We start from the raw sequence: 13,060 nt of genomic DNA, 5'->3' as shown, positions 1-13,060 counted from the left end.
TGCAATGTTATTTGGGTTGACGTTTCTTTTGCCGCTCAGACACAGCCAGCCAGACAGCGGAAATTACAACTAAAACAATGATAGCGTATATCACAACTGTTAGATTGTGTATCAGCCGATCGCGAAATTCACTGAAATTCACTGAAGGACATTCGGAAATGTTTGTGTGACAAACTTGAATACCGATAGATACCAATTTAAAAGCACGTTGTGCCTTGTCAGTTTATCTTAAACAGTCGCCTAATAGGTGATTAATAAAATAGCGTCTTTCTTACAATGTTAGGCTTTGCCAGGAACAATGGCTTCCCGGAGGGGGAGCTGCAAGCAGACGCAGACGGGTATACTACTATTCATTCAGTGATATCATTTTTAGGGAATTGTACGAAACAGGTTAAAACAGTCAATTGTCAAGAAACAGGTGGATAAAGAAACTGAATCCATCTGAAACGTGTGGATACCCTATCAAAATCAACCTCCCGGGTAAAATACCCAGATAATTGAAAGCTGATCTGCGGCCTTGTATAATGTAAAGTTAATAGTATTATAGTAACGTGCCATCCAAAAATGTCTTCTGTGGTTAAAAGTAGAAACTTTGCAACGAACTCTCAGCACATCTATTCACCATATATAGGGATATGTATATGTATATTGGGGTACCTCCCAATCTGTTGACTGACATTGGGAAAGTACCCGGGTTTGCTACGAGAATACAGCCCTTCAGACAATCTAGGTAATGCAGAAGGTTGCAGTGTTAGGGAGTCTTCACATTGTCCGAAATGTCCTGGGTGGGTTTGACTAGACAGCGCTTCCTGGGAGAAGTCCCATTCGCTGTCAATTGCCCTGAGCTGATGATGAGATTCACCAGCAGTGTCTTAAGTGTAAAAAGTACTGCTAATAGCTTCAGCAGCAGAGCCATTAGTGATGTCATTTGATTGTCACATCATGGTAACCGTCACGTCACAATGGTCTGCAAAGCATTGTGATGCAATTTCATTGCAGCGATATCTACAGTATAGATATCGCTTGATCTCACCCAAGCGATATCTCCTGTGGGAGCCAGTTTTGGATGATAAATGTAGACAAAAGAAGAAGTTACTACAACCTAAAATGTCTCCTTTTGGTATGATATTTTATATATGCTATGAATGAGTATATTTGCATTACGATTATGAGTGAGTGAGTAATAACTATGGTTTTACGCCGCTTTTAGCAATATTCCAGCAATATCACGGCGGGGGACACCAGAAATGGGCTTCACACATTGTACCCATGTGGAGAATCGAACCCGTGTCTTCGGCGTGACGAGCGAACGCTTTCACCACTAGGCTACCCGACCGCCCCCATTAAGATTATGAAAACTCAAATGTCTGAAAGACAAATGATGTATGTTGTTTGTAATTTCAACCAATATATCGGATATGTCAGTTATACAGCAATACGCAGGTAAACACATTTCTCCATTTTGATTCCTAGACCCATATGACTCTAGAATCAAATTTAGGGGGAGTCGTTTAAGCCTACGTACTACACCGCCGCAAAAGAGAAAAAAATCTCATCTAACCAGTGCGATAAACCAATGGCTCTTCTCGAGCGTCATACGAGCTTGCTATTGCGCAATTGATAACTGACGACAATTGGTTGAGGAAGGTGATAATGGACCACAACTCCAAGGTATTTAGACATCGCTACTGTACATATTCACACCTTCACCTCGCATACTCAAACACATACCGCCACCTGTATCGGACTGCGATATTCGTATAACCAGGAGACATGGGATTTCGTGAGGCATCCAAGTTTACAAGAATTGCTTTTGGGTTGGCGGTTGGAGGTTTTTTAACTGACATTATCGGATTTCCCTCACCCTACTGGATTGTGGGGCCGTTCTCGAGTCAAGGCCTCTTTCAGGAATGCGCCCTTTATGGATGTTTTTCGCTCCCAATGGATTTAAGTAAGTAGAGTGTAGTCCATAAATAGTTATATAACCGTTTCATTCAACTTCACAAAGCCCGCACCCCGACCACTCCGTGGTCAAGTGGTAGAGCGTCCGCTCGGAGAGCGGAAGGTCCGGGGTTCGATCCCCAGACGCGTCATACCAAAAGACGTTAAAAGATGGTACTTGTTGTTACCCTGTCTGGCGCTCGGTATTAAGGGGTTAAAACAAGGACTAGTCGGCTCGGAGTCAGTATACTGTGTCTGAGTGGGGTATTCATTTTAAACTGCGGTATGGTATCTCAGTTGGCTAGCACTATATATCGGCATCAGTCCGGACTAGTACAAGCAGCCACACAGATACACACACACACACGTACATGCACGTCGCTATATAAGTGCAATAATCCTGGACGCGGCGTTAAACCCCATTTCACCTCACCGCCTTATGTGTGGTTACAGCTGGCTAGGTGTTTCAGTTTTCTAAATGATCCCCTTTGTTGAAACCCGAGATAAATTAATCATCTATCTACTGTGAACAAATGGCTTTAGACACTGGCTCTCTGTGCGGATGTTTCTCAGTTGGTACAGATTTTACCTGTCTGACTCTTCCATTTGGCCCAATCCCCAATTTGGCATACCCAAACAACATTGGAATTACCCTGCCGCTATCTGCTTCTAAAATGTCCATGCATAGTAACCTTTTATGATCATTAGGAGGCGTTACATCAACTGTAACTAGTTCTTGTCACAATCACAGCCATTTCTAATGTTTCACCTTACATTTTTAGGGGTAACGTAATTCACCAACTTGAACCAACCATAAAAATAAGATAAAGATGTATGATCATTTGTTCGGTCGCAATAATTTTGGATGCGACGTTTCAAAGGATATTACATAAAGTTTGGACAATGATAAAACATTGCAGTTGGAGTGAGTGAGTGAGTGAGTATGGTTTTACGCCGCTTTCAGCAATATTCCAGCAATATCACGGCGGGGGACACTAGAAATGGGCTTCACACATTGTACCCATGTCGGGAACCGAACCCGGGTTTTCGGCGTGACGAGCGAACGCTTTAACCACAAGGCTACCCGCCCGCCCCCATTGCTGTAGGAAAGCATGTATAAAAATGTAATCGTAATAAAGGGAACATGAATTGTATTTTCTAAAGATATGGGAGCAAGCTTGGAATAAAGCGTCTATTTGTACGCGAGTGTGTGTTGCTGTAGAACTTTCCAGATATGCTTCCTGATACTCGATGGTTTCATCTAAAAGGTAAACGGAAAATACTTGCATTACTTGGGGCTTTCCTCTCACGTTAGGCTGGTGGTGGGGCAGCCTTGTGGTGAAAGCGTTCACTCATCACGCCGAAGACCCGGGTTCGATTCTCCACATGGGTACAATGTGTGAAGGCCATTTCTGATGTCTCCTGTCGTTATATTCATGGAATATTGCTAAAAGCGGCGTAAAACCATACTCACTCCCTGTAACCAGCTACCCGTGACCCGTAATTGGATGTCCTCAGATCTTTGTTTAGCGGCAGCGAGAACTGAGATCTAATTTTTATGAGATTGAATGATTGTGAAAGCAGCTTTGAGACAACAATTTACTAACACTGATATTTGCAATTACTTTAGTGCCAGGATGGGAAAAGGCAGTGATGGCGATGGAGGTCCTCGGGTTCCTGGCCTGTCTCGGCTGTTTCGTGCTTATGGTGCTGTACGCACATGTGAAGAATGACCAGACGATCTTGCAGACTATGGCAATTGGTTTGGCGTTTGCTGCAGGTTCGTATCAACGGATTCCTACGCCTTCAGAACACACTACTTTAACAGTATAGCCCAGAGGACATCCTCGGTTATCGAGGGTATTATATTACAATATTTCGTACGACCAATACGCTGGACACATGCGCTTACAGGGGGCACGGGTGATTACGAGTTATGTCCCTTGTATGTCCTCAATCAGAATCAAACTGTCATATCACTTTCCTTTGCTTCCAATGTAATGGCGTCGCCCGGTGAAGACGACCTGATCGATTATCAAGATCTCTATTGTAACAAAACGGGTCTTACTTAGTGCATCAAATCACGTGAGAACCTTTGTTAAAAACATCAAAAGCTTTAGAAAATATCTGTTGACGCTAAGTTTTCGGTACACCTGCTTTGCAAATCCTGCAATCGACTGAAATCTTACAAACCAGTTGTCAAGTTCGTTACGCGATTTGATTGGACTATGCATAGAGTCGTTAGTCAAGCCAAAATATAACTCCCTAAATCCAGTCTAGTTCGGCAAGGGTGGAAACTGGACTGTTATAGTCAGGTAACCTCTTGCCTCGGGAAGATGCATTATCAGCTGCTTGAAGGTATGCTACTGTGGCTCTCCTTCCAGCTGGGGAAACGGGTTGCCCAGTCGTCTAAGGCGCCGCAGTTCACTGTGTAGAGTTACGTCCCTTGGGAACACCAGAACCCTGTGATCGTGGGTTCGAATCCCGGTTCGCTATGTTTGTCAGCACCATAACCGTGCTTGTGGTTTTCACCAAATGAGACCCGCATTCTTTCAGACTTTCCTCCCACATTAAGCTGACGCGCCGCGATATAACTTGAGTACTGTTCAAAGCGGCGTTAACCCCAACTCACTCACTCACTCACTCACTCACTCTTTCAGCTGGACTCATCCTCCTCGGCGTCATCATCTACGGTGCTAAACTGTCGGGCGTTACATTCGGTTGGTCATTTGGGATGACAATAGTGAGCGGTCTGTTCCTGATTGGTGTAGGGGCCCTCAACATAGTAGATAAATTCTCATCCCGGTGAAGAACAATGTATTTTCCTCTTACTTACATACAATTATACATATGTAAGATAGATACACCCCATCCTTTCCTTTCGCTGTCATAGGTTGTCACGAGTCAATAAAAATATGTTTGTAACTGTTTTGTTCACTTTTTCTGTTTTCATTTTCTAAGAGTACATGTTGGGAATTCCGGAATGAGAAGTCATGGGATCGAGGTAACTTGCCTGATTGTGTGTCACTGTGCCCCAAGGACGTGGCCATTGCTATGCCTTATCCTGACGTGATTACAATCAGTCCGCCGTGATATACACCAGGACACTGAATTCTACTAAACAATTGCAAACGTTATCAAAACGATGATTGTCTGAAGAGACAGTCGCCGACATTCGTCACCACTTGCCCCTTTCCGTAACCTGCGCTATTCGGCTTGTCCCGGAATAACACGAGTTGGTCACGAATGAGTCGCCGAAACACCGCAAACATAAGGTCCGAAACAGCCATCATTCCCGTGTCAAATACATCACCATCGAATAACCATTCCTCTCTTGTTTCTCTTCTATCCACCATCAAACATACGTGTATACTTTCTTTTGCCTGACAGTTTAGTTCTTGCTGAATAGACCGCCTCCGTGGTCTAGAGGTAGAGCGTCCGCCGGGAGAGTGGAAGGTCCGGGATTCGATCCCCGGCCGCGTCATACCAAAAGATGGTACTTGTTGTTACCCTGTCTGGCGCTCGGCATTAAGGGGCTAAAACAAGGACTGGTCGGCTCGGAGTCAATATACTGTGTCTGAGTGGGGTATTCTTGTTTAACTGCGACATGGTATCTCAGTGAGCTAGCACTATATATCGGCATCAGTCCGGACTAGTACAAGCAGACACACACACACGCGCACACACACGTACATGCACGTCGCTATATAAGTGCAATTATCTTGGACGCGACGTTAAACCCAATTTCACCTCACCTCTTGCTGAATACGGCGTTAAACATTCACCATTTCACGCATGTTAGGATATGTTTGTCGTCTCAGGTCATGTTGATGACAGTATCTTACCTATTTGATTACTGAGAGGGACGACGTGCAGTTTCACGAGGACGTCATTAAACTCCAATGTGTATTTGCATGACGGATTTGTGGTCGAACTGGGTCGTACCAGTGGCTGATGGTGTGAACATCTCCAAACACTGTGGTGAAATAAGCAGTCAACGCAACACATAACGGATATGTCTTCATATGTCATCACTCACAGGACCACCCCCACGCACGACGCACCACGCACACAGACACAGACACAAAAAATCATAGAGAGACACACACACACGCACAGTCACACAGACACACAGACACAGACAGACACACACAAAAAAAAAATCATAGAGAGACACACACACACGCACAGTCACACAGACACACAGACACAGACAGACACACAAAAAATCATAGAGACACACACACACGCACAGTCACACAGACACACACAGACACACACACACAAAAATCATAGAGACACACACACACACGCGCACAGTCACACAGACACAGACAGACACAGACAAAGAAAAAATAAAGCGAGACACACACACGCACAGTCACACAGACACAGACAGACAAACACACACACAGACAGACACACACAAGCACAGACATAGAGACACACATGCACAGTCACACAGACATACACAGAGACACACACACATAGAGAAAGACACACACATGCACAGTCACACAGACACACACAGAGACACACAAACACACACATAGAGAGAGACACACACATGCACAGTCACACAGACACACACAGAGACACACAAACACACACATAGAGACAACAAAAGACACACACATGCACAGTCACACAGACACACACAGAGACACACAAACACACACATAGAGAGAGACACACACATGCACAGTCACACAGACACACACAGAGACACACAAACACACACATAGAGAGAGACACACATATGCACATTATGTGTTATTAATGACAGACTTTCAGTCATCTAACTTGACCTTGTTCCTTTGACTCATACAAAGTTTTCGGTGAAACTCGGTGTTTTTATTATTTTACAAATGTCGCCGTCAACAAATGCTTGGATAACATGTAAATGTCATTCATTGAAAATGTTTACACAACATAAACATCGCTTTGAAGGTTTTAGATGATCGTTTTGAATATCCCGACATTTCAACGCTCAATAACAATTAGCAAATGTTTAACGATTTCCTTCGTCCATTCTTTAAAAGACCACAATGATGTGTGGAACACCTACGTCAAATAGACCTTAACCTGTACGCCTCTATTTCAAGCTGTTGTCCAAATGTTAATCTCCTCGACGTGTTTTCCTGGCTATATCGCAAGAATTATCAGGAAACTCCCTTGCTATGCTGAAAGCGTTATCCATCGTTATCTCTGCTGGGATAGCATGTGGCCACTCGCAGGAATACTCACTCGGTATCAGCTGGTTACTTGTATACTGAACCACAAAAGAAACGTCACCATGGATAGATATATGAGAAACCTTATTTGTCCAAACACTGTAAACATACTTTGAGACATATTAAAAAGATGAAACTTGGCAAAACTGATCATCAAGGTTGCAATTAAAGTGTCAAATGTTCTTAAATTGAAACAACACTAGTCTGTGAGAAAATTGCACCACAAGTCAGTATCTCGTGTGTGCGCCATGTGCATTGATGACTGCCGTGCAACGTCGATACATGGAATGGATGAGGCGGTTGATGAAGGCCAAAGGCACTTGAGCCCGCACTCTGAGGAACGCCTGACGCAGTTCAGTTGCAGTTGTCGGCCTTGGTCGGACGTCATTCAGCCGTCTTTGAATCTCGTCCCACAGGTGCTCAATGGGATTTAAATCGGGACTGAGGGCAGGCCTGGCGATCCTGACGTCGGAGGTGACCCTTGGTCATCTCTAGTGTTGGTGGTCTGGTACCGTTGCTGGAGCCTGTATATGGTCCTTGGGCGGACATGAAATGCATTGGCTACTTGCCGGGCGGTTTGTCCAGCTTGCAATCGTCCAAGGACTTGGTTACGCTGATTTCTTGTCAATCTTGCCATGTGGTAGCAATTCAATAACGAATGAATGTTATCCGATCTTGGTGGATTTTTATAAGGCAAGGAATGGGGGGAATGCATGTGCATTTCAATTTGCACGGAACTCACGTGCATCGGGTTACCATGGCCGTTGCCGTGATGCGTTTGGGCGATCGGTTTTATTGTCATCTACTTTGTTTGTAATCATCAAATTTCATGTTGAAGGTTAATGTTAAATTTTAGAAACTTTGACAAAAAGTACCCAGATATTTAACTGACAATTTTCATGCAATGTTATTTAGGTTGACGTTTCTTTTGCCGCTCAGACACAGCCAGCCAGACAGCGTATATTACAACTAAAACAATGATAGCGTCTATCACAACTGTTAGATAAACTTATTGTGTATCAGCCGATCGCGAAATTCACTGACGGACATTCGGAAATGTTTGTGTGACAAACTTGAATACCGATAGATACCAATTTAAAAGCACGTTGTGCCTTGTCAGTTCATCTTAAACAGTCGCCAAATAGGTGATTAATAAAATAGCGTCTTTCTTACAATGTTAGGCTTTGCCAAGAACAATGGCCTCCCGGAGTTGGAGCTGCAAGCAGACGCAGACGGGTATACTACTATTCATTTAGTGAAATCATTTTTAGGGAATGTTACGAAACAGGTTAAAATAGTCAATTGTCAAAAAACAAGTGGATAAAGAAACTGAATCCATCTGAAACGTGTGGATACCCAATCAAGATCAACCTCCCGGGTAAAAATACCCAGATAACCGAAAGCTGATCTGCGGCCTTGTATAATGTAAAGTTAATAGTATTATAGTAACGTGCCATCCAAAAATGTCTTCTGTGGTTAAAAGTAGAAACTTTGCAACGAACTCTCAGCACATCTATTCACCATATATAGGGATATGTATATGTATATTGGGGTACCTCCCAATCTGTTGACTGACATTGGGAAAGTACCCGGGTTTGCTACGAGAATACAGCCCTTCAGACAATCTAGGTAATGCAGAAGGCTGCAGTGTTAGGGAGTCTTCACATTGTCCGAAGTGTTCTGGGTGGGTTTGACTAGGCAGCGCTTCCTGGGAGAAGCCCCATTCGCTGTCTGGGCTGCATGTAGAGGGGGCAAGGGCCCTGAGCTGATGATGAGCCTAACCAGCCTGACTGTGCCAGGATTTCCTGATGTAACAGAGGTAGTATTCTTAGAATTGTACACAATGATAACTGTTGTTTTTATAATTCTGTCGAATACCCTACCTCTATTACAGCCAGTATACACCAGAGTGATCGGTTGGATCTGGCATTTAGTATCCCTAGATAGTTGGCAACAGTGAAGTAGGAATACATATATACACTGGATAAAACGGAAGTATATTGTAAGATATTATGATCTAGATTTTCTAGATTCGACATTTAATTACGTCACTTCCCTTCCTGTGACGTCAGTATTGTTGCGAAATGTGAAATTCCGGGGTATTTATGACATCACTTCCGGTTCTGAGGTCTTTCATATCATCACTCGTCTATATTACCAGTTCTAGGTTTTCTACTGATGACGTCACTGCTGTTTCCTGTCGGTGATATTTATGTTATTTCAATTCTTATGTTCCCCATGACGCTACTTCCGGTGGTCACTACAATGATACATCCTTGACTGTCATGAGAAACACCTCATATCCCTTCGATCTATGATTTCAGTGTCAGGCAGTGATCTGCCTGCGCACAAACAGACTAGGGTTCAGGTGACCAACGTATCTTGAATTTGAGGTACTTTTCACTCCCCGACCCAGGGTTCCCGAAAGAAGAAAGCCAGGCAGGACTAATTGGTGACTATCTACGGAGCTGCCCTAACGGGTCCCAGAATGTATGGTCCTTCGAGATCGGTTTGAAAGGAGAAAACGCACTGTGGGATTTCCATTGACAGCTCACCACCTCTTGTTTGATGAAGCCATGCTTGTTGTCAGAGCTAGTTGTAGCAATTCGTGCTTGGCTGTCTGCTGTGGCGGATTTGAGCCATCCTGCCACAGTAACAATGGTTATGTTTTTGACGTGGCTTGCATGAAATAGATCTGTGGCTTTGAGTTGCTATGATGTGGTATCTCAGGCGTCTGATAGCACACAGAAGACTGTCCGAATAATGCACTGTGCAGGCATCGCTTACTTCCTGTGCCTGGGGGGCCAAATACTGATGACTGATTTGGGGCAATAAATCCCGGTAGTGACCGAAAAGATACTGTGCTCCAGTCCTGTGTGTGCGCTATTGAGAAAATAACAATAGCGTGTCACTCCGTCACCCGGGCTGCAGTGGCCATAGCTTGGAGGAAAGCTGTTTTTCTTGCAGCTATTATATAGTAGTGAAGAATTTTTTACAGGTGTGTATGGTGGCTTCATTAATGTTGAAGTACAATTTATTCAATTTGGGGAATATCCATATTATTTGGATGTCTTCCAGTGCCAAGAACTTCATGAGTCGAATTAGTACTGGGTGAGTACCTGGAGAGGAACGTTGTATGATTGAAGCCAGAGTTAATATGTAGCCTTCATTTAGTGCCATGTCTGAAATACCTCCCAGCTCATGGGTAGGGCGTCCACATGAAGGGCCAGTGGGTGTGGTACTGGACTGATGTACACAGGAAGCTTGTTGATGAAGCAAGTGGCGAATAGAGTGAGTGAGTGAGTGAGTTGGGCTTAACGCCGCTTTTAACAGTATTCCAGTCATATCACGGCGTGTCAGCTTAATGTGGAAGGAAAGCCCGAAGTGATGCAGGTCTTAGACGTTTACCACTTCGGTGAAACCCACGAGCACGGGCATGGTGCTGACAAACCTAGAAACATAATCGGGGCGAACCGGGATTCGAACCCACAATCATAGGTTTCTGGCGTGCCCAAGGGACGCAACTCTGCACAGCGAATCGCGGCGCCTTAGACGACTGGGCCACCCGTGCCCCCAGTGGCGAATAGATCGAGATGTAGGGTATCCTACATTGAGGTTATCCACTTGAATATCTCGGTATGGGGGCCATTCTGTGGACACGATCTTGTTCTTCTGGGTTATGCAAATCCACAAGGATGTTCAACTGTCCTGGTATGTGACCTGCATCCATTCTGAAGCTCACTGATTCTGCCAAGGCATATTTTAACGAGTAACCTTCAAAAAGAGATGAGGCCTCATGCTGCATGTGGACTACCATTGTGGTGTCATCTGAAGCGATCAGCACTGGCGAGTGGTGTAGTGGAACTTGCAATGCTTGAAATATCGCTCGCATTACCAGACAGTTGAAGTGCATCTTCCTGTCTTGGGTAGTCTATTTCCCCTATACTGTGAGGTCATCCATGCGAGCACCCCAACCCTCGTCTGGCGCGTCCGTGTACAGTGATGTTATGGGGCCGGAAATAACAGCCGTGTGCTCAGTACGTCGTCTGATCTGCTGAATGGGCAATTGCACAGATTCCCGGTGAAAAGCTACCTCCAATTGAGTCTGTACCGGTCTTATGTCCCGGTGTTCAAAGCTCTCTGGGCCAAAAACCATGCTGAACAAAATCTCCGATGATGGACGGCAAGGAAGAACACTTGACTACCCTTCAGAACCTCATTCCCGCTGATTTATGTCGATTCCCGTTCTGGTTGGCGTCCGTCTATTGGGTAACCATTGGCACTTCAGTGAGTGAGTGAGTGGGTATGGTATTACGCCGCTTTTAGCAATATTCCAGCAATATCACGGCGGGGGACACCAGAAATGGGCTTCACACATTGTACACATGTCGGGAATCGAACCCGGGTCTTCAGCGTGACGAGCGAACGCTTTAACCACTAGGCTACCCGACCGCCCCCATTGGCACTTCAGAAAAGATGTTGCATGGGGATGATGACGTACTAGCCGAAGCAGGGCCATGTCCCCACACCTTGACGTACCGCATCCCTCGTCTAGTCTGTGTGAAATACCGTACCGCCTTGGTTTGCTGGTGTTTTCATAACAGTCAGTTCATTATGGTATAATAATACCCTAGTTGGAATCCTTTACTTTTGAAGGTCATACCTGTCGAATGCATACCAATAATCTTTGCGCCTCTGATAAACTTCTTTGCGCCATGTTCAAATATTATTCTTCAACATGTTATTCAAATGTGGTGTACAGATACTGCAGTTTGAAAAATTCATGTGCGGCATGCTGCACGTGCATATCGTGCTCCGGTGTGATGTCGCTGATAGCCATTGAACTGTCCTGTCATTTCTAAATTCATCTGGAAATAAGCAGTTCTCATGAATGAGTTATATTTCAGTATTAATTATTTCGATAGTTGCTTATACATCTTTGCGTACACATATATAGCTGAGCTGACAGAAGTCGAGTTAATTTGTCTAAATCTAGCTCTGTGGTTGTGTTCTTAAAGGCTTGTAAGGGACATAACTGTAGCCTGGAGTATGTCAGATGCATTGGCCAGCCATCTGCCAACATCGGGACCTGATGGGCTGGTGGAATGCGCTTCAGATTATTCCTTTTGCTCTTACGTTACCGTCCTCTGGAGGTGATAGTACACACTTGTTGGAATTTTGCCCCAGCATTGACAATGTATTGAGAGCGGGTTACCTCTGCCCATTGACTCCAAATCGCAGATAGTTACGGCAACTTGGATGAACGGGGACGTGTAATAGGCTTCCTGTAAGTCTAGGCCTATCATCCAATCTCCTGGTCTGAGGGTTTTCCTCAATTTCTTGATTGACCCAAACAAGATAATGCTTGTTGAGTCCTTTAAAGTTGGGTATCATATTTCCGATGTAATTTTCTTCAGGAAGATTGGTGAGTAGAATCTTAGGTGGTATCTGATTCTGCTAATGCGCTGATGGTTCCCTTGTGTAGCAGCTTGTGTATGGCCAGGTGTGCGGCAGTTAGCTTGACCCCTGCCAGAAATGGCGTCCTATAGAAGGAATCACAAGACTTGGGCAGCCAGACGAGAACCGTGACGAATTCTCTCCCCTGAAAAGAGCAAACCCCCACCCCCCACCCCCAACTGGCTTGTCACTCGAGTCTCTCTCTTTGGTGGATTTCACACCATGTTGAGACACTTTGCCCTTCATCCTGTCCTGATATTTCGCAGTAGGTGCTTTTGTCTTTTATTCCTGACAGTCTCAGGGATTCTTCTCCACGTCTTGGATAGTTTGTCAAACACAGCCAAAGTCGCATCTGATCTTGTCAGGCTCATCTTTCTGCACGACTGGAATCTAGGGTGTGGTTCGCTGACGACATGATCACCCGTTCT

At 44.6% G+C, this 13,060-nt stretch overlaps 1 protein-coding gene across 1 annotated transcript; it reads left to right on the top strand.

Moving 5' to 3' along the window:
- The first annotated feature begins 1,632 nt into the window (after positions 1 to 1,632).
- LOC125384449 lies at positions 1,633 to 4,864 on the top strand. Its single transcript, XM_048403714.1, has 3 exons — positions 1,633 to 1,951; positions 3,572 to 3,721; positions 4,602 to 4,864. Exons 1-3 carry the CDS (start codon positions 1,774 to 1,776, stop codon positions 4,748 to 4,750), a joined length of 477 nt encoding a protein of 158 aa, XP_048259671.1. The 5' UTR covers positions 1,633 to 1,773; the 3' UTR covers positions 4,751 to 4,864.
- Positions 4,865 to 13,060: the final 8,196 nt, after the last annotated feature.

Source organism: Haliotis rufescens, unplaced genomic scaffold, assembly GCF_023055435.1.
Source record: "Haliotis rufescens isolate VD_foot unplaced genomic scaffold, xgHalRufe1.0.p SCAF_3, whole genome shotgun sequence".
Classification (NCBI taxonomy): Eukaryota; Metazoa; Mollusca; class Gastropoda; order Lepetellida; family Haliotidae; genus Haliotis; species Haliotis rufescens.
Note: the sequence above shows the minus strand (reverse complement) of the source record. Positions and strands in the feature narration are given on the sequence as shown.

Bases quoted from the DNA above. Each gene is read 5' to 3' on its own strand.
- LOC125384449 (XM_048403714.1), top strand. From the start codon at position 1,774: ATGGGATTTCGTGAGGCATCCAAGTTTACAAGAATTGCTTTTGGGTTG. The intron at 1,952-3,571 runs GTAAGTAGAGTG...CAATTACTTTAG, and splicing joins TTCGCTCCCAATGGATTTAA to TGCCAGGATGGGAAAAGGCA. The intron at 3,722-4,601 runs GTTCGTATCAAC...TCACTCTTTCAG, and splicing joins TGGTTTGGCGTTTGCTGCAG to CTGGACTCATCCTCCTCGGC.